Here is a 22,915-nt window from a genome sequence, read left to right on the forward strand (position 1 = left end):
TATCATCATCATAAAGTCCTATAGATCTAACTCTGTCTCCATTTCTTCGCTTCCACTATCAAAGTCATCGTATGAATTCGCCATGTTGCAGTTTTAGGCTTAGGTGTAATAGCGACAGACGGTGTCTTAAAAAGAAACCACCTACCTAATTAACTAGACTTTTTGAAATCGGGGCTTAGATTTAAGTCTGTATTGTAGTTAATTATCGCAAAATTTCGGCGAACGAACTATTAGAATTAATTACTATAAGCATAAAGAAGACGAAATGCCTGTAATGTTGTATACTTTGAAAACATGAGATGTGTCCTTTAACGAAGTGTTTAATGTTCCTGTTGTATCAATTGATGAAATCCTTGTCTGTTTACAAAAATAAACTCTATAAATATTTTGGTGCGTTTTTTTAAATTTTTAGAATGTACTTCTAGAATCCAAAACCGAAGTGTGAGGATTGAAATAAATGTTCTATTAAACATACAGTTAAACCTGTTTAATGCAGCACCGTGTACTCCGTTTCACTGTAGAATTCTGACTTCATTTTAATTTTCCAATTTTCTTTTATCCTCGTTCTGCACATTCTACAATCTGAAGTCCTGTTTAATGGGACATAATTTTCCTCACAGCATGTCGGCTTAGGCAGGTCTCACTGTATAGATTTATGAATGACACTTTGATCAGATCACTTGAATGGTTTGGTAGACGTCCTCATAAATCGAAAGTAGAGGAAGTTCTTGGTCCATTTTCACTTTCTCTGTCACGGTCCTCACCTCCTATCTAACTGCATCCTCTATAATCTGTTTTGTGGAAAGGAGATATTTTATATAAAAATATCTGGTCTATCAATTGGTATAATTCAATAATGTAAATCAAACTAGTTAAACCTGGTTAGTAAATACACAATGACAACTCCTACAATCATACATGGACAGTGCAGCTTTAAAAATTACCCCTTAAATGTTCGAGGTTTGAATAAGTACAAAAACGTACCATTCTTTTTGACTGACTAAGGTATGTGAATTATGATGTTATATTTTTACAAGAAACACATTTTGTTAAAGAGTTTTTATATAATTTACAATGGTTTGGAGATATAATACATTGCTATCAAGAATATGTTTACAGTAGAGTTGTATCAATTTTATTTAGGAAAAATAGTTACATCGAACTTCTTAATTACAATTGATCGACAGATGGAAGGAAATTACTAGTTAATATCAAATGTAATGATAAGATAATAGTTTTGGTGAATAGTTATGCCCCAAACAATGAAAATCGACAGATGGAAGGAAAAGACTAGTTAATATCAAATGTAATGATAAGGCAATGTTTTGGTGAATATTCATGCCCCGAACAACGAAAAAGACAGTGTAGATTTTTAAAAAAGGATGAATTACTTGGTTAAAAACATGCTATCAATTTGGATAGTATCATATTATGTGGCGATTTTAATTGTCAGCTCGATTACGAAAGGAATGACAAAAGTGTTGGTATCTTAACATTAAAACGTTTTGTCTCAAGGATGGTTGGATATATTCAGGGAAAGGTTGTGAACAAGGATTAACTTGGTTTGATGGAAACAATATTCACAAGAGTAAAATAGATTGCGTTTTTACTTAAGAGTACAATAGGTAATATTTGTATTTCAGATTATTCATGCTTCCCATTGAATAATATATATGTAAGAAAAACACCTAACGTAGATAATAACAAGCTTACAGATCACCAAGGCATGGTATTTGAACTGTGCACATTGGAAAACCCTAAAGGTGTAGGCTATTGGAAACTAAATTCGTCATTATTAAATGATAAAAAAAAAATTGCAGAAAATTGAGGGAGAAATTGCAAATTGGGAAATAAATGACCCTATAAGTAAATGGGAACAAATCAAAAATTGTTGTACAAACTATTCTAAACATTTAGCTGAAAATAAGAAAAAATGTATAAATGCAAATTTATAAAATATAATGAAAACCCTTCTCTGAAATGAATATGAACTATAAACGTATACTTGAGAAAGAAATAGATGATTATTATGCCGATAAATGTAGTGGGGCATACATACGCTCTAGGTTTATATGGATAGAAGAAAGGAGAAAAGAGCTCGTCTTAATTTCTATACTTTGAAAAAAAGACAGCAATCAAATAACACGATAATAAGATCAAAGACGAAAATGGAGTAGAATATACAAACACCACAGGAATAATGGATTGTCTAATCAAATTTTATAAAACATTATATACGAGTAGCGATAAAGATAATGTGAATGTTCAAAACTATCTAGAGAACATTAACTGTTAAATTATTACGAACAATGAAAAGAAAATGTGTGATGATATACCAAGTATACATGAATATAAAATGACAGTGTATATGAAAAATAATAAATCTCCAGGACAGGATGGTACACCAACATAATTCTACCAAGTTTGTTTTGGAATGATATCTACTATAGGTCTTTTCTTAAAAGAAAGGTGAAGATAACGAACAGTGATCAATCTCTTAAATAAGCAATGCAAAGTAAAGAGTTGGGCAAACACGGATCCCTGGATATACCAGAGGGGGGGATCAAGTGCCTAGGAGGAGTAAGCATCCCCTGTCGACCGGTCACATCCGCCGTGAGCCTTATATATTGATCATGTAAACAGGGTCATCCTTAGTCAAATCAGTGTGCCTAACAATCGGTATGAAAAACGTCAGACAGCATTTGACCCAATGATAGGTTGTATTGGCAAACTAGATCGTTATAACGACCATAGAATTAGCGAAATGCTGACTTTAAACGAGACTGTTGGAACCCCTGCATCATCAACTTGTTTATCGGTAACCTGCCTCGATTTAAAAACTGACTATACGCAGAAGAAGCTCTTGTGTATCGAATCATTTGAGAAATATGCAGGTGGCAATGGAATATTGCTACAATAATATGGAAATTTGACGTTGGAGAAGCTGAAATCATCCCATTTTTTTGTCATAAAGTTGAGTTGTTAGTTTGCCGTTAATAACTTTCAATAAAATGAATTACGATCATGGTGATGTATTTCTGCATTACGAGATGAATGTTTGTGATTTTTCTGATGCATGGTGATTTTTTTTGTGTACATATGAAATACATTGATGCTTATTATGATGTACATGTATGTATATTTTTCTGATGCGTGCTTAACATTGTGAAATGCATTACGATTATTATGATGTATGCATTATATAAAATGAATTTTTCTGATCCTTCTAAAGCATGATACAAACGCATTATGAAATGAATTACGATTGTTATGATGTATGTATGCGATATATGAAATGCATTATTCTGATCTTTCTGATGTATGATATGCATTACGATTGTTATGATGTATGTATGTATTATGAAATGAGTATTTTCATCAAAGATAAAAAAAAAAAAAAATCAAACTAGTTGACAGATGTAACTTTACCTTTAATTCATCTATGTCAATCAAACGTTTGTCAAGAATTTTCTTCTTAAAGGTATCTAGTCCACAACATGACAACAGTTTCATGATCTTTATTGATTGTATGTATGCTTGTATGATTGCTTGCTTAATTGACTGGTGAAAAACTACAATAAATATATAAAGAAAAAGTAAATATGAATGCACAGAAATAATAAAGTTGTGAAAATCCGAAAAGTATATAATCTGCGATAAATTTGACACAGTAGATAAGCATACATATAACTTCATTTCATATAAATAGATAGGTTTGCAAATATTTCGCGAACATATGCAAAAGAAATAAAATAACAAGCCACCCAGAATTCCCGCGAAATAAACTGTCATACTTCACACTCATTTTAGAAGAAAATAAATAGGAAAGTTCACAGCAGGAATAATAAGGAACATTATACAATTTTTATAATGACAAAAATATAGAATACTTACATTGTGGGCAGAGTAAAACTACTGTAACAAGACAATATGACTGTACAGAAAGGAGACGAGGGAAAGCTCTGCGTGCTGCACGCACGGAAACATCAGCGATAATAACAAAAGAAAAAACCCGAGCCATGCCGGATAAAAAAATTCCGGCTTACAAGTCAGCACATTAGTCTTTTGTTTGTCTGATTACAAACAAGTCTTCTTCTTGTGATTAAAATACAATCATGTTTTAGCTAGTGAATCCCCTACTGGTAAAATCTGTTTGTGTTTTCATGGGAATTCGGGTTAGAATAGGTATTTCATAAATCTTTGTCGTAAGAGACGACTTAATGGTGAGGTCCTTCAGTTAAGACCGCAAAAACCAAGCAGGTGTGGCACGATAAAAGCCCCCCCCCCCTGCTTAAAGGTCGTAAGCCTAAATTTTGCACCCCTACACCAGCAATATGAATGAAAAATTCTCGAGTGGGACGTTAAACAATATCCAAGCAACCAACCATCTGTCTATCAGTTCGTCTGTCCCACTTGGTTTTCCGCAATTTTTATCATGCTTTGATTTAGGAAGCAGGACCCAGTTGTACAAAAGTTAGTAAAGTTTAACTGACAGTTAACGTCTAGTTATCACTATATATTGATATTCAATTTCGTATAACATGAAGTTGGTCACGTGATCAGCCTTTTCTTGCGTATGAATACAATTACCGCTTAAAAAGTCAAGTACTTTCACCTGACTTCTTGCTCAAGCAATGCATTAGCGGATTTAGAGGCCCTTCCCCTTTTTGCCACAAATTTAAAAATAGAAATAGTGTCCAGATTGGTACCTAAAATGGCTGAGTATTTTGGCTAATACTCTACTTTCACATGCCCCCCCCCCTCCTTTAAGAAATTCTGGATCCGCCATTGCCATGACTTCATAACAGAAACAAAATTTTGAAAAACCGCATCAGAATATTTATACAGAGTTTAATTTGTAAACAGACAATCATTTCATTACTTGATAAATTAGAAACATAAAACACACCGTTCAATTGTTTCATTTTAAATACCGTCTGCAACAAGGCCTAAAACTTCAACTTCTGCAACTTGGCGAATTCATACGATGACTTTGATAAGAGAAGCGTAGAAATGGAGACAGAGTTAGATCTATAGGACTTTATGATAATGATTTCTAGGAAACTTGGCATAAGCGAGGCTGATTTTGAGGCTCGAAAGATTATGTCCATGTCAGGGCACCGCTGCGAGTCATCATTAAAATCCTACAACAGAAATCTCCCAAGGGAAAAAAATTTGCCAGTGCGTATTTATTTTCTCTTACACACCCTGAAAGTAAAAAATAGATAAATAAACTACTTGCACTTAGTCTAAATCTGTCCTACATGGCTACAACCACGGGTCCTATTGATGAACATGCCGGTGTTCCCTTCCAAAACTTGCAAAAACCTGACCGAGAGTTTAACCTTAACTTGATCCATCTATTTTCCTTCAATTCTCTCAGATTCTCTGAACTTTAGTCGAAACCTGTGTTCAACAACTGCGTTTTCAACTTCAAGTAGACCAACGCCACGGTTTCTCCAACGCTGGTCGTGACCAAATCACACTGCGGATGTAGTTTACTCCGCTCTTCTTGTCTTCAATTCAGTTGACTTTTCGCTCTAAATTACCTTTATTTCACACCTGTTTTGTTTATATTTATTCTTCTAAGTTAGATATTCATATCTTATATTCTCTTAGATATTGTTCCTAATTATCTATACTTATGAATTAAGAAATTTTGCCAATTAACTTCGAAACACTTGCTCCAGGGTAACTGCTTGCACCGTTGATATTGTTTAATATGCGAGGTGAAGTCCGTAAACTATAATAAAATCTTACTTGATTAGTAAATACCGTAAAATTAATCAATAACCTACTTTCGTTTTCGATAATTTATCCTGAAATAGCAAAAATGAGAGCACAGTGGCGAACACACTTTGGCAGATCTAAATCAGTTTTCTTTTTTTAAAAATACGACATGATGTAAATTCGTTGTTTTTTTATGTTTAATTTTGATCTTGCAGATAAAATACATGTAGGTTTTGATAATTGTTCATTAAATAAAATATGCCTGTTCATTTCTTCAATCTGTGATTTTAGTCTTGAATCAGCCTCGTGGAAATTTCCAGAACGAAGCGCCCAGGCAACATCATAAAACCAATCGCACATTTTCGGGCCTTTCCGGCAAGCCGAGAAGTTTCGATTGGTTTACAACATGATCAGCATAAAATCGTGTAGGTGTTCAGTGTTAGTTATAATTATAATAGTTTTGACTAGGCCCATATTTAACATTTTAGGATTTATAATTATATTACTTATATATACATCTCATTCAACGAAGGACAGCCCCCTTCCCAAGACCAATGATCGAACACATCGATAAAAAATTTAAATACGATATTCAACTGATATTTTCGATGTTCTTAATTGTTTCCGTGATTATAGAAGTCATTGTTACGACTTTTTGTAATCATTTATTAACAGTTACTGACATGTACAAACACATGGATAAACACAAGAAAGTTTTTATTTTGGTTGAACATGTTTTGTAATGACACATACATTGAAAGTAAGCAATAAGTCAAACACTGTTTAATATGTCAGATGTCGAATGGTCCGGGAGTGTTCTGCGAAGTTTGTGCCTTATAACGTTAAAACATTTCACTGAAATTACATGTAGGCTGTACATTACTTGGCAGTGTCCAAGAAATCAGGCCATTGTTTACACATACAATATAGCAGTCTTTTCTGTTTGTCATTCATATAGTGCATTGTGCTGTCGATTATTGCGTTTGACGAGAAGAAACGACGCGTATTCATAAGTTTGCTCCTATGGACGTTTCGTCAGGTAACCCTAACCATTATAAATATATTTGCAATAATGAATTTCAAATTTTGAAATTATGAACGACCGTTTATTTTATCTTTGGTCAACTATTCGGCATGATAGATTACGACTGCATTCGAATGTCATAATCTAATTTTCAAATATGGAGATAGATCATTTAAGTTGGAGCTCCAAGTGACATCCTAATAATGAAGTTTTATTTAATGTATATGATAATAATAATAATAATGATGATGATGATAATATTAATAATACCATATTTATATAGCACCCTTTTCATACACTATGTACGCTCAAAGGTGTTTTACAATGCATATATACCTTACTACAGAATGTTATACACATAATACATAAAATAGATAAAACATTAAAAAGCAATGATATAAAAGGCGTTATCACATGTAAACAGTCCGTAGCTGTACCTATTCTGATTGTACATATAAAACATGAAAACACAAGATACCATAAATATGCTAGATAAGAATAAACATCAGTTTCAGGGCGTATTAAAATAATAATAATAATGAAATACACACACGCACACACAGTATATAATGTCTGAGTTATAATACATTAAAACATAGATTTCCCCCCCATAAAACATCACAAAATGGTACTCGAAAACTAAGACACACAGTCAAAACAGATAAGATAATCTTAATGCACTGAAACAGCAAACACGAATGACTGAAATGATAGAAACTAGTCCTGGAAAACTTGATGGAAAAAATGTGTTTTCAGTGACGTCTTGAACGCTCACAGTGTTCTACAGTCCCTTACATGTTCTGGAAGGGCATTTCACAGTTTTGGAGCTATTGTTCTGAAACACCGATCCCCGTACATAACGGTTTGACTTTTTGGAACAACTAGAGTGACCGATTGTTTTATAAGATTTCGGGTAGGCTTATATACCTCTAGTAATCGTTTGATATAAGTTGGGCACTCATCATGTAAGACTTGGTAAGTGTAAGTAAGTATCTTATATTGTATCCTATACTGTACAGGTAACCAGTGTAGTTCTCTTAGTATTGGAGTGATATGGTTGTAACGAGAGGTCCTGGATATGAGACAGTAAGAAAACAAATCAAAGAATAGATATGGATATGACAAATGAAATATCATTTTTGAGTGTTATTGGGATATGACAGGAAGTTGGTCACATGATCAAATCTACTATAACGCCCTTCGGGCATTTTAGGATTTGATCACATGACCAACTTCATGTTGTATCCTAATAACACTCAATGATTATATTTTATTTCTTAAATAAATGTAAGAGTTAAGGTAGTGATTGCATGGCATCACGTGGTTTAATTCATGTATTATCTAAAAAGGGATTATTTGTTACCCTGAGATGATCATTTTTCAGTTACTTATTATAGGCAAGGCCGTTCGACTTACTTATCTCGTAGGTACGGATAGATCACCTCGTTCGACATAGTAAAAATGTTTTCATTTGACAGTAATAAGCTTTCGTAGTATTGGTTAGCAGTGGGTGAAGCGTACCGAATCCTCTAGTTCCAAAGACCCCCACCCCCACCCCTCTGAAAACGATGAAATGCATACATAAATTACAAAATAATGTGAAAAATATTTTTTGTAAAGAAATTAAACTTCAGCTGTAAGCATGCTCAACCTTGGTGTGATATAAAAGAAATGATGACACTGCCAATTTTCTATTTATTTTATTGCGTGGGAAGTGTGTATTGATAAAAGTTTAGGTTTCGTTATGCGTGTGTTCACTGTTTTCGCTGCTGAAATATACACAATTTCCGATCTCATTCAATCTCATTCAGTCGTCCAATCGTAAAGAGCAGGTTTTTAATGTAACTTCTTCGTAAATATGTAATAAATTTATCAACATCTGATTGGTCGAGATTGCTAGAGTTAGCACAATTACCGTCCAATTAATGAAAGAAAATTTTTATTTTACTTTCGCGACGTTTGAAGTATTTTGTGAATTTTAAGATCATACCTGAAAATAATTGTACCAATGATCGATGGAAATCAGGAAAGTTGCTACCAAGTTTATACATTTTCCGCCAAAAATGAGGGGCGTGTGAAGATTTGGAAATGTCAAAAAATGATTAGGAAAAGGGAGAGGGGGACGGGGCGAGGGGAGGAAAGGAAACTAGGAAAAGGGAGAGGGGGACGGGGCGAGGGGAGGAAAGGGGGCTAGGAAAAGAGACGGTGGGGCCGGGACGAGGGGGGAGGGCTAGGAGAGTGGAAGGTGGGGGCCGTGGCGGAGGGAGGAAAGAGCGAGGAAAGGAGAGGGTGGGGGCCGGGGCGAAGGGAGGGAAAAAGGAGGGTGGGGCCGTGGCGGGAGGAGGAGAGGGGGCTAGGAAAAGGGAGGGTGGGGGCCGGGGTGAGGGGAGAAAAAGGGCTAGGAAAACGGAGGGGGCGGGGTGAGGGGAGGAAAGGGGCTAGGATAAGGGAGGGGGCGGGGTGAGGGGAGAAAAAGGGCTAGGAAAAGGGAGGGTGTGGGGGGGGGGGGGGGCGGGGTGAGGGGAGGAAAAGGGCTAGGAAAAGGGAGGGGGGAGGCAGGGTGGGGGGGGGAAGAGGTCTAGGAAGAGAGTGGGAGAGAAATGAGAGATAGAAGAGCATTAGAGATCGCGGAACGATTTACAGGGAAGTAAGAGCTTGCACTGTGTGGACGCTGAAACAGCAGCTGAGCTCAGTGTGTATTGTCTACAACAAATTTTATTGATCTTGGCATAAATTCAAGGTGCAAAGCAATATTGATAAAATGGCGCTTTTCTACACACGAAGGGAGAAATTCTTCTTCAGACAGGATTTATAGATGGAGATTTATACATATCAGAAGGTACGTGACGCTGCTTGTAAGTTTAATGTCGTACTTGTAGAATAATAAGGGGAGGCACCCCCTCCCCCTCCCTATTTTCCCAAAACGTCACTATCAATCTTGAGATAAGTTGTACTCCCTTCCAGCCCCCTCCCATCCTACATTCATAATGACCTATCTGTTAGAGCGCATTAGCGAACCCCAAAATTCATTCATAGCTACACCACATCGAGATGATAGGTCACCATTGATTCTTCGAGACATGTAATGTTGAACGAGGGCTCCGTGAAGCGTTTTATGTTTAAATCGAAAAACACAGATCTATAGAAACCAAGATTGTGGTGTAATTTACAATTATCTTATTTCATTATTATAGCAATTTTCTCTTACTATCATAGACTTGAAAGTATGCCAGAAAACTCTTAGATATATAGAATATACAAAACAGCATGATCCTGAATGATTGTAATATACATAGTTGCTTTATAAATGTAACATACTTGTGTAATAAAATATGTATAGTATCGTCTAAATGTACACGTAAATCAATAACTAAAAATTAAGAAAGAAAAAAATTAGAGATTTTTTTTTTTTTTTTTTTACAATTCTGTTAAAAAAGAAGAAGGTTGTATGGCAGGAAAACTGACATTTTTCAACCTTTAAAATGAAATTGGGAAGTATTTATTTTTAAAACGTTTTGAACAAAGAAAGAGTTTATGTAAATATAGAATAAGTGTACATAATCTTATAATTAAAATTAGAAGGTATAAAAAAGAAGTGGAAACACCGATGAACAAAAATCGCACTTGAAAGAAATCTTTTTAAAATTTTTTAGAATATGTGACATGAATTGTAGAAAAGATGGGGTACATTCGCTGATTGAATGTCCTTTATTTGAAAGTGACAGACAGGGAATTTTTCGTGCATAGCTAGAAATAAGTCAAAATTTCATACTCAATCAGTAAAGAGAACTTAAATGTGGATTATGTCAATATATTATTAATCAGACTGAGCAAATCTTATTCAACATTTAAAAAATGAGAAATAATTCTCTGTGTAAGATGAAAAACGAATTTAATTACTTCATTAGCAGTATACATGTCAAAACTTCATTTTTTGTATACATGTATGATTATATAGTATTTTAAAAATATCACGTGATTATACATACATGATTTTATTGCCACCTATAAACATTTATAATCCTCAAACGCTACCAACTTTTGCATTAAATTTGTTTTTTCATGTCATGTTGATGCTATCTATTTGAATCTTTCCCAACAGTGCATTATATATATCTATACTTATAAGTCAACAATTTTTTGCCAATGAACTCCGCAACGCTTGCTCCAGAGTTACTGCTTGCCCCATTGATAGTGTTTCACATGTGAGGTGAAGTCTGTAAGCTATAACAGAATCTTACTTGATTAGTAAATATCGTAAAATTATTTAAAAACTTACTTTCATTTTCGATAAACTACCCTGAAATAGCGAAAATGAGAGTAAATTAGCAGACACACTTCAAATGGCGGATCTAAGCCAGTTTTTTTTTAAAATGGCATCTTAAGATAATACGATATGAAGTAAATCCGTTGTTTATCGATGCTCGAGTTTGATCTTGCATCTTGAAAGTAAGTAATAAGTAGAAAACAGTGCAATATGTTAGATATTGAATGGTCCGGGATTGTTCTGGGAAGTTTGTGCCTTATAACTTCAAAGTTAAAACATTTTACCGAAATTAGGTTGTACTCTACCTGACAGTGTCCAAGAAATCAGACCACTGTTTACAATGTAGCAGTTTTTCTGTTCGTCATTCATAAAGTGTGTTATGTTTTCGATTATTGCGTTTGACGAGAAGAAAAGACATGCAGTGTTTTCATGATTTTGTCGCACTGGACAAAAACTAACTTTGTAAAGGCATTCGCAATACTGAGTTTAAAATTTTGAAATTATGAATGACTGTTCATTTTGTCTTTGATCAACTATTCGGCATGGCGGATTACAATTGAATTCGGAAAATCATTATCTAATTTTCAAGAGAGATCATGCATGTTACATAAGGAACATTTCTAAAAGTTGGAACTCCAACTGACTTCCCAATAATCAAGTTTTATTTACTATATAATTATGATATCAATAAATATAACATAATACACGCAATTATTTAAAAAATGTTCTTAGATTCATTTCAATTAAAGATATCGTTCATTCAATTCATGTGAGCAACAATTCATAAACACCCATTGAAATAGTCCCCTCTTTATGCAGAGACATAAAAGGGGGGGGGGGACAAAAACCGCCGACTGTTGGCGTTATCATTAACAGCAGAAGGATAAGTCTGTTACGAATCCGTTTATTAGATCTTTCTACTTTTCTGTGCCTTTCTTATGTATGTTACAATTGTTATTATCATTCCATAGATGCACTAGTTTGACAACGGTTACCTTTTGGTATACCTTGTTGTACATATTGTATAGTTTCATATCATAGAGAGGTGTCCTGAGGTAACCGATATCTCAATGTATGGATGACCTTAGGTCACCCTTTCTTTATACTTCTATTTTAAATACATACAGTCAAGTAAAGGGTAGAGTGACCACGTGACCACATCTCCTGCTATGTCCGAAATTCACACTTCCCGTGATCTTACAGACACGCCTTATATATGTTATAATTTCTATCTACAACAATTCTAATTAAAAGTTAAGGCATAATATAATTTATACAAAACATCCATGGACCATCTGAACATAAATTTGGACAACCCTTACTTAAGGTTTGGTGAAAATATACCCAGTAGATATAAAACCCCACATATACTTACAAATAAAAAAAAGCTCATTTTATTCTTTGGCTCAGGTGAGCTAAACATTTCACCGTGACACTGTTGTAGCATCATAAAATATAATCCATAGTAACACAATTTAATTTTCATGTCTGTTATCAGAAGGTGACCGGAGATCAGCCCACTTCCAGCCCCAGAACATTATCTTACAATTATCTGTAAATAAATTGCAAATAGATAAATAAAAGTGTGATATTTCAAGTTCATTTCACTTTCACTGTATTGTATTTATTATAAGCTAGGTTCATATCAAATTCTCGTATTTAGGAAAATCTGGGGGATGCAGATAACAGTGAATTATCATTTTCAGAATTAGGTTATATTTTTTGCTTAGAAATGATGACATGTAAATGATCAATAATGACTTGCTCAATATTCATATTCCTGGAGTGTGCATTATACATTGTTTGCATTGTACTTTCACTTTTATGGGGGACTATTTTTATTGCGTAGTAAACTGTAGAAAATAGGGTGACCCGGGGTCATACTAATATAGGGGTGACCCTGGGTCCTACTTGTTGGTACTACGAATTATCCTTCTGCATTGAAAGTATCGCCCTCATCGGGATGTATTGGAAGCAACTTCCGTTGTATGAAAACACTATTGTTTTGTACATTTCAAGAAAAATACAGGCTTTCAAAGAAATTAATACACCAGGGATTCACAAAGTCGACGTTTAATGCCTTACCTACCAGAATAGTTCGTACAATATTGGAATCTAACCAGTGAATTTAGAATAATTATTTTTCATATTTTTTTTTTAAACTGCAGTGATCTATATATAGTATTAAATGTGATATAAGGAAGAATGTGTAATCGATTACTTACGTCAGTATAAAGACGACATGTCAGGAAGTATCAATTTGTTTTATACTTCCATCCAATAGGAGTGCTTTAAACGAAATTCAGCTGAGTTTCGTCTGGTGCGTAATGTTTGATTTATAGTTGTAGGGTTTAGCTCTTATGGATAAAGAATATCTAGATTAGATAGAAAAGAAATCAATAATTTGTTCTCACGTCTTTCTTTATTTCCTCAAATAATACAAACTCTTCCTCTAAAGTTTGCTAAAGCACATGTGAGTAATTGATGTAAACGGAAACTAGACCGTTACAGACAGATAGACGGGAAGACAGAAAATTAATTTCCCTGCCATCGTTATAGCAGAGGGGATTTTAAATGAATCATCATACAGAAATGACCTTTAGACAAACGTTTGCTGGAGACAACGAAATCAAACATCAATATCATACTACCCAGAGATCTCGGTGTGTCTCCGCACACCCCCCCCCCCCCCCCCCCCGCTAACAGTTACCGCATAATACATACCAATTTGGGATATGTACATCCGCGATTGCAATGCGGCCTAATTACATAGCGCGATAGGTGCACACCTATCGTCGGAGGTTTCACTGAATTGAATTTGCAAGGTAATAAATTAATGTATACTTTCAATAAAGTATCTAAGTATGAAGCAGAAGTGAACGACTCTGTGGTGTTCTTAATTTCGAGCTCACAGGAATTTTATATATACAGAGTCGTTCACTTCTGCTTCATATATATATAATCAGCATAATTGGTGGAAAGGGGGGGGGGGGGGGGGCGGTAGCACCTGATTATTGAGGTACTTTTCAAAACCTCCACCCCTACCCCATTTTTACACATTTTGCGTGTGTACATAACATCATAAGGGGGAATCTTGAGATAGTTTTTAATACATGAAAATGTTTAGCTTATTTATTACTAGTTTTCAAAGTTCTAGTCATTCTAATTGCCATACTCAGATCTGGATTCGAATTGAAAAAAAAAATGATTTAAAGGTTACTTCCAAGAGGCCGAGAGGCGGGGGTCTCGGGTAAATCGTGCAAAATCCTGCATTATGAGCATTTCCTGACACTTCTTTTTTCACTTTCAAATTGTCTACTTCCTAAACAGAATCTTTTATGTTACATGTATTTTTTAAGGAATTCTTAAGTGATTACTTGTATCTGACGAAAATATCGTGAATATATATCAGTGTGTCGTCTTATTTATTCTAGAATTAAATAATACACTGGTGTTGATAAATTTGAATGATGCAATTCATTTAAGTATATCCACCTTTCATATAAGTTTGATTCAAAGACTCGTTAAAATTGAATGAATATTAAACTTTTTGGTCCGCTAAAAGGGGGGTCCGCCCTTGCAATCATATGATAATAAAAAGAGAGAGTAAATTTCAATGAAATATCGAAGTAAATGTTATAAATGGTTAACTTTTCTACTTTCACTTCAGGAAAAAAACGTGGATTCAGCCATAAAACCTGCGAAACAGACATTGAGAATAAAATATGAATTAAAGTCGGAACAACTCGCTGGACTTCATGCCTTCGTAGTAGCAACATCTGGCTATGGAAAAAGAATCATTTTTTTTTCAGCTGATGCCATTTCTTTCTGATGACCCCATCGCCATCTTTATGAAAAGTAGTTCGCGGGAATTCCCAATCCCACAATGCCTGCATGAAAGTGTTTGGTTTTCGTGGGCAAAAGAACTCTGACGGAAGTTTAACATCAATATATGAATAACAATACCCATGGTCAGTAGAAAGGTTCCATTAACATGACAAATTACAGAATTAGTAATGTTTGTATAATCTACATACTTATAAACATCACAGGATATACAATTAGTAATGTTTGTATAATTTACATAGTTATAAACATCACCAAATATACAATTAGTAATGTTTATATAATTTACATACTTGGCATTAATTCCACTTTTGGTAATCGTACTTATACTCCAATTGCCTTTTCAAAAGACGAAATTCTTCAAAACCATGCTTCAGTTTTATACACATTTAATATCCCAGTCAATGGGTCGGATGAATATGAGTTGCCGTACCTATACTGTATTCCTAAACTTCATAAAAAGATACATTGCTGGATCCAGTAAGTGTTCTACAAAGCCCCTATATTAGCTCCTCAAAAAATATTAACAGCTGTGAAGGAAAAACTTCAAACTTACTGTGCGACTACATTTACCAGAAGTGGTGTGAATCAAATGTGGAATCTAAAAAATTCTAAAGAACTTTTAGTAAACTTGAAATTGCAGAACTTTTCTCAAATCAACAACATCAAAACGTGTGACTTTTCAACACTTTACATGACCATTCCTCACGGTAAATTAAAGACCCCGAGGGTCTATACAGCCTAGTAGCTAAGTACTTCGTTACTAGCTTGAAAATACGGATGTATATTTTATTGCTGGGATAAAATTTAGAAATTCATTTCAAAATTAAGGATTATCTCCCTCATACAAAGCTCTGATTTGGCTCCAGTTTTTGGCACTCTGGTTTTCCTTTTAGCTCTTACATATTTATTGTTATTTCGAATTTCCAAAATTTCGGCTTGAGCATCGCAGAAGAGAAATTATTTGTCGAAATGCGCATCTGGTACCGTATAAGTTTTACATGTTTACAATCTTACTCTCAATAACAATAGGGCCACGAATAGTAGGCAATCAATAACAATAGGTCCACGAATAGTAGGCAATCAATAACAATAAGGCCACGAATAGTAGGCAATCAATAACAATAGGTCCACGAATAGTAGGCACTCAATAACAATAGGGCCACGAATAGTAGGCACTCAATAACAATAGGACCACGAATAGTAGGCAATCAATAACAATAGGGCCACGAATAGTAGGCACTCAATAACAATAGGTCCACGAATAGTAGGCACTCAATAACAATAGGGCCACGAATAGTAGGCACTCAATAACAATAGGGCCACGAATAGTAGGCACTCAATGTCAAGTTGTAGAGATGCAAGTTTGTTTGAATTATGGTCCTGGGAGTTACCAAAGTTTGGAAACCTCAATATATATATAAAAATGTTACATTGGAATACTAGAATATATTAAAAATCTTTAAAAATCTCAAGAACCACTGGCCATGGTGAATCATATCACTATCAAAACATTCCAGATTCATATTTGATCAAATCATGACCCCGAGACTATAATGGGACTAGAATAGTTAGATATATAGGGAAAACACATTGAAGAGTCTCAAGAACACACCAAATCCTGTTCATATGCAACTGTTCCCAAGTGTGGATTCTTTTGTTTTCAAATGATGGACACCAGTGTTAGGACAGGGCTAAGATGGGGGATCAAATTTAAGCTTGTTAAGTTATGATCCCATGGGGCTCAGATGGGAACAATAGCAGGACCAATGCGAGCGTTGTGGCTAATGGGACCTTGTTACAATGTTTTTGAGTTTCGAGTTTTAATAATAGTGAAATAACCGATATGGCGCAAACGTTTTCGTCCATTCAATTTTAATTTTTTTTTTACAGCAAGAAAGATAATGGAGGCCAGTACTGGAGAAATTCTTCCATTGTCTTCAGCATCACCCAGCCTCTATTTCATTCAGATAGAAGTCATTTCACTCAGAGAATTCCTCCATACTGTTACCATAGAAGAACTTCGACAGCTTCTAAAGATGTTCAAAACCAGATGTTTGATTTCCAAAGAGATGTATACTCGTCTAGATCAAATTCATCGTCAAAGTGGAGATATGGACGAAATGTTTACCTTGCTCATCACACACCTGTCTGAAAGATGTATTTCAGGTTTACAATACGTTTTCTTTGTAATGTACAGTTCTGGTTACCAGAACCTGGCTTATACACTTTACACCATATATCAAAATATCCTGGAAATGTTCAAAAGAAAACCACCTCAAGTGCAAAGATTAGATACACGGAACAGAAAAAAAATTCAAATTTATTTCAAATCTATGAAGACAAATCTTCAAAACATGATATTCCTTGATCCCGTTGATTATTTCATGAAACGATCGATAGAATTTAGACAAAAGATATACACTACTGTGCCTTCCTCAGAAGACACAATTCTTCAAGAATTTTGTGATAAATATGTTGTAGCCTTAGCGTTCACTATTGATACAATGGCAAATAAAACTAACCATATTGATCCTAACCACAAACTCTTCCGGGATATGGAGTCCATTATCTCTTTTACGTCATGCCCAGACCTATCTCGCTGTATCTTATATGGCAGAAGAGCCGTGGTTTTGTCGTTTGCGAACAAAAAAGGAGAGGGAGAAGGGCTCTTAAGAGAAGGTCTTATTTGCGCACAGAGAGTTTCCAGTTGTTTAGAGATCGTTGACCTACACTATAAAAGTGTTCTCTTTCTCAGGGCATGGTTTGAACACTTTCCTCAAATTATACTGAATCGTATTTATGGACACATGCAAAGTGCAATGCAAATTTTAGAAAATGAGCAAGATGACGTGAGAAGATTTTGGACGCAGAGGTTTATCTTCCGTTTGCTTTGTTGCTTCTTAGGTTTGGGGATGCGTTGTCGTTTTATTGAAAAGTTTAACTGCCCTTTCAACATACTACAAGAGGCCGAGAGATTACTTAACAAGTATGACACGCCGGATGCTGAGTGTCGTCTGCAGATGTATTTTGCCATTGCCAAATCCCGATTGTGGAATTTGAAAGGTGACAATGATGCAGCCTTGGAATATATTTCTCAGGCTAAAGAGATCGCTTGCAGAGGCAACTTCAGTGAATTAAAAACTATTTCAGCTGCGGAGCAGGTTCTATTCCTGTCTGACGTACAACCCTTATTTGTTGAAACGGAGAACAATAATTTTACAGACATCATTATCGCAGAGCCAATCCATCTTCCTCCATCTTATCATCTTCCATCATCGTCAAACTTTAGCGATCATTCGTTAACGTTGACCTCTCGATCAATCTCTGAAATATCTATCTCAGTGCAAGGTTCCAACAAAGAGGAAGAAATTGGAAATGAAATCCACATGCCATCTGAGGAAGCTGCAATATCTCACGATTTTTCTCGGGAGGTTGTTCACTTGAGGTCTGCCAAAATAAATCGTGAAACGATATAACTTTGAGTTGTAATTTGCGGATCGCCGATTCTCAAATAAACCCGGCCAAGGTGACGACGGTAACTAAGACGTATTATGCCCGGGATTCGATGTAAACAATATGGCGACCGTATTGTCTTTGAAGGACATACCAGATGATTGTTCTGATTCGTTCTTTAACTAGACACCTTTCTTGCCTTAAAAACAAAGGGCCACAAGTTTTGTTAAAGATTCGTATGTGAAATCCCTGAATTTATATTCAATTGGAGATGAAAATATTCAAATTCAAGCGCATGTATTCTGAAGCCACCGTAAGACTGAAGAACCACACAAATTGAACTTGGACATGAACGTTTCACTTCAGAAATTTGACGATGCTCACTGCAGCTGTAAGGCGGGGTATGTACATTCTGTTGGAGTAGGTCTAACTGTTTCAAAAATTTCTGCTTTTGTTGAGTTTCAGTTTATGTTTTGATAAGTTATTGCAGCTTCATTAAAGTTAAACTGTTTATTTTGTGAAAATTGATATTTCGTTTCAGTTTGATGCATTTTAATTTTGTGACCCGTTTAAAACAGGTTTATCCAAGATCAGGTTTGTGTTTTTACGTAATATTTATAATAGCAAATAATAATAATAATCACTTTGTACTATACATAGAATGTCCACTGAATCTGAATCTGCATATCATCTCTAGCAATATTCAGTATTGAGGACGAGAATGTCCAAGGCATATTTATTTTCATTTTCATTGATGACTGTTCGTTATCTCCATCTTTCTTGATTGAACGTGATGTTTTTGTACTAGAGCTCGATCCAACATTGTACTTCGTCCTTTAAATTATACATGTTCAATGAATTGAATCATCTAGAACGATTTAGGTATATATAATATTTCGAGTCATTATCATTCCCGGCTACTCCCTGTTATGTTTGTTTTAAGGACAAGTAGGAGATGTATATAGAATTGTTCCCTCCCACTTTTATTCCCTCCTTTCAGTTGTACTTTTCATTTTTTTCTTACAGTTTTTGTCGGCTTAGATATTATCAAAATTTCATTTTTCTTTATCTCGAAATAATTTTAATTTTACTTGTTACACGCAGTTCGATAGGTTCATTTCACTTTATCAACATGCTTGATATCGTATAAACAATCTTGCCCTTTAGTCCCGCTATATGACGTCAGAGGAAGGACATCACAATACGTTTGGTCGTTCAGTTTCCATTTTGTTGCTACGGCGATATTGGTCCGCGTCATATAAAATTGATATTTTCTTTAGAATTATCCACCAAATAATATCAAACATTGTTTACTAAATTAAATTATAAAGAATTTTTATTTGTTTTATACAATATAAAGTAAGTTTGGACAGTTTACGCAATTTTATAAACCACTTCACGGTTGATAATGCGTAAACTGCCCCAACTTACTTTATATCATATAAAACAAATAAAAATTACTTCCATTCCTTAATCAATAATGACATGAGGTTTGTCAACAAACAAAGAGCTTACCATATTTGGTCAATAATGCGATGCGAGACTTACTATACGTGAGAATATTATGAACTGCTTAATACGAGTAATGGTGCATGACACGTTCAATATGGACACGATGTTTAACAATTTTCACAGTTTCTGTCACATCGGAAGCTTTAATCTGTGCTGAACAGGATGCAAGGGGTGGAATATTCAATCTAAATCCATTAACTTCTCTTTCCGTTTCTCTGTGGAAACCGTTGGCTGTCATGATCCTATCACCATTCTGTAGTTTTCCACACTGAGTGAGATCTGATAACAATTTAAGGAAACCTTATGTTTATGTAAAGTCTTTATTCGATATAGAACCATAGAAAAGCATTGAGGAAAATATCACAGCACTCCGTCAATCAACACCAACCAATCCTTTTAAATATGTGCTGGATTTGTAACCAGAGTAGCACTGGCTTAGTCTATGAAGCGAACTAAGTTTCTGTATTTTCAGTTCTGCATAGTCAACTTTAACAGAAGTATTTGGAAAATTGTTTTTGTAATTTTCCGGCATATGTTCAATCACTAGTATGGTGTCACGATGTGACCAAATAAATAAACTAAGAAGTCGTAAAAATGTACAGTTTATCCAGTGATCAAACATTGCACTAGAGTCTTGTGGTGATAGATCGTTAGCTTATCCCTGTTCGTTATCTTCACCTTTCATGGAATAAATACCAGTTGTGCTGAAAGTTAACATGCAACAGCTTTTTTCACTCTTCTGTTAATACTCTGTTTTCGCCAACAATGGCCAAAAGGTTGAGTTGAAAGGCACCGGTAAGACATGTATAAAGCGTAGCACTTTTTGTACAGTAGAGCTGACTCATATTACATTAATGGAAGGATGAGAGTTTAATTGATATACTGGATTCTGATCGCCTAATGAACATCATAGGACAAGTTAAAATAAACCGTCATCTATCATGACTCATATCATGTGATCTAGAAACTAATTAAGAACATTTTCAACATTTTGTCATTATTCTATTTAGGCGCCACTGGTACCACCAATTACAGAGTCTCGTTGAGCAAATAGTTGTGCAGTCACTGCATTTTCCAAAGCCCTACCTGTACATGACCTTGCAGATATTGAACATCTAAAACAAGAGTGGAGTGGAAAAGTCGACACGAGGACAGAGTGTATATCAAAAGTGGCATAATGAACGAAGAAAAATAGCTGTCTCTAACTTTAGACATATAATGAAAAGGAAAAAGGATGTCAATGAAAAGTTCTGAGAAAACAAATTCACCTTATGTTCTACATTTTATGGAAAAGCTAACGAAATTGTTGCAAAGCAAATGTACCTAAAACGACAGGAATTCACCTTCATGATGTAGGTTTCATTGTTATTCCTGATTTGTCGTTTTTAGGTGCAACACCTGATGGCATTATGTGTGAAAACTATTATACAGGTACAATTGAAATCACGTGTCCTATTCTGTTCGAGATCCTCTCTGCGATTTTTGTGTAGAATGCATTGACACCAACACCCCAAAAACACATCTACTATTAATATCTTGATCCAGAAATCATATTTGTTTTATGTTCAACATTTTAAACCATTAGTGCATGACTACCGAATGAGGTAATTTATCATGGATACTGTGAAGTCATTTGAATTTCCATGGATTGCTAAGACTTTGTTTTCAATTTTGTTGGACTGTAATTTTGTAAATATGATTCCTGTATAATGAAACATCAAAAAAAAAAATTGTATTTCGTTGTGGTTTGAATTTTGTGGGATGGAGATTCACGAAAGTTCAGTGCCCACGAAATTTAATGAATCCACAGTACATGTACAATATACCACAAAGACAGGGTCATGAAATAGAAAATTGTTTTGAATACAATCTAGTACATGAATGCAAGGTGAAGATAACGAACATTGATCAATCTCATAACTCCTACAAGCAATACAAAATAGATAGTTGGACAAACACGGACCCCTGGACACACCAGAGGTGGGATCAGGTGCCTAGGAGGAATGAATATCGTTTTGTGTGCACCATTATGTAAATTGTAGATTTATGTAAATCTGATCAAAATCAACTCTCAGTCTGCTTTTTTGTTTTTATATTGCCGCTACACGAGTCTTGGTGACAATATAAAAACAAAGGAGCGGATCAAGGAGTTATTTTTATCAGATGCATATGTATTATCAGTTGGTCAGATATATCATAAAGAACATGAAATAATTAGTAAATTGTTAACTTACCTGTATTTGAATTCACTGTGTTATATGAGTGGTCGTAGTCATCACTGTCCCGTGTTACCCTGGGCAGCTGCAGAGGAATCTAGTGGTGTTCTATTGTATGAAAGGTGAAGATAACGAACATTGATCAATCTCATAACTCCTATAAGCAATATAAACTAGATAACTGGGACTCCTGGATATACCAGAGGTGGGATTAAGTGCCTAGGAGGAGTAAGCATCCCCTGTCGACCGGTCACCCCCCCGTGAACCTTATATCCTGATCAGGTAAACGGAGTTATCCGTAGTCAAAATCGGTGTGCCAAGAATGGTCTAATAATCGGTATGAAAGACGTCAGACAGCATTCGACCCAATGATAGGTTTTATTGCTAAACTAGATCGTTATAACGACCATAGAATTTGCGAAATGCTGACTTCAATCGAGACTGTTGAAACCCCTGTACCATCAACATGTTTGTGAGTAGCTTGCCTCGATTAAAAAAAAATCTGAGCATACGCAGAAGAAGCTCTTGTGTATTGAATCAGTTGAGAGATAAAACACCATATACAGGTGATAATGGAATATTGCTACATAGATATGGGAAGTTGACAATTGAGAAGCTGAAATCATCCTGTTTGTCATACTTATTTGCAAAGTTATTGATTTTTCAAAGTAAGGTTTAATGACTTACCCACCCGCAACTATTTTCTTTTATAGTAGCATTAAAGGACTTGTCTCGTAATTTTATAACTTGCATAAGTTTATGAAAGATGACGATAACGAACAGTGAACAATCTCATAAATTCTATAATCAATACAAAAAAGATAGTTTGGCAAACACGGACCCCTGGACACACCAGAGGTGGGG

General features: G+C 35.0%; 1 protein-coding gene and 1 long non-coding RNA gene across 6 annotated transcripts; one reads left to right on the forward strand and one right to left on the reverse strand.

Annotated features, from left to right (window-relative positions):
- Window positions 1-479: 479 nt before the first annotated feature.
- Window positions 480-4,230, reverse strand: LOC130050292 (uncharacterized). The gene is made up of 3 exons (XR_008798727.1): window positions 3,895-4,230; window positions 3,430-3,572; window positions 480-791 (listed from the first exon to the last, which is right to left on the reverse strand). It is a non-coding gene; the product is annotated as an uncharacterized LOC130050292 (long non-coding RNA).
- A 5,188-nt stretch (window positions 4,231-9,418) lies between these two features.
- Window positions 9,419-22,074, forward strand: LOC125660490 (uncharacterized). Of its 5 annotated transcripts, none has more exons than XR_008798729.1 (5): window positions 9,419-9,593; window positions 14,692-14,992; window positions 16,761-18,724; window positions 18,865-18,917; window positions 20,846-22,074. XR_008798729.1 is itself a non-coding variant. In XM_056149928.1 (3 exons), exons 2-3 carry the CDS (start codon window positions 14,974-14,976, stop codon window positions 18,344-18,346), a joined length of 1,605 nt encoding a protein of 534 aa, XP_056005903.1. In that variant the 5' UTR covers window positions 12,853-13,341; window positions 14,692-14,973; the 3' UTR covers window positions 18,347-22,074. The 5 variants fall into 5 exon arrangements, 1 of the variants encoding a protein (XP_056005903.1); XR_008798728.1 differs by lacking the exon at window positions 9,419-9,593 and adding an exon at window positions 12,853-13,341; XR_008798731.1 differs by lacking the exon at window positions 9,419-9,593 and adding an exon at window positions 12,853-13,341 and having other exon boundaries at window positions 18,902-18,917.
- The last annotated feature ends 841 nt before the right edge of the window (window positions 22,075-22,915 follow it).

This window comes from Ostrea edulis, chromosome 9, assembly GCF_947568905.1.
Source record: "Ostrea edulis chromosome 9, xbOstEdul1.1, whole genome shotgun sequence".
Classification (NCBI taxonomy): domain Eukaryota; kingdom Metazoa; phylum Mollusca; class Bivalvia; order Ostreida; family Ostreidae; genus Ostrea; species Ostrea edulis.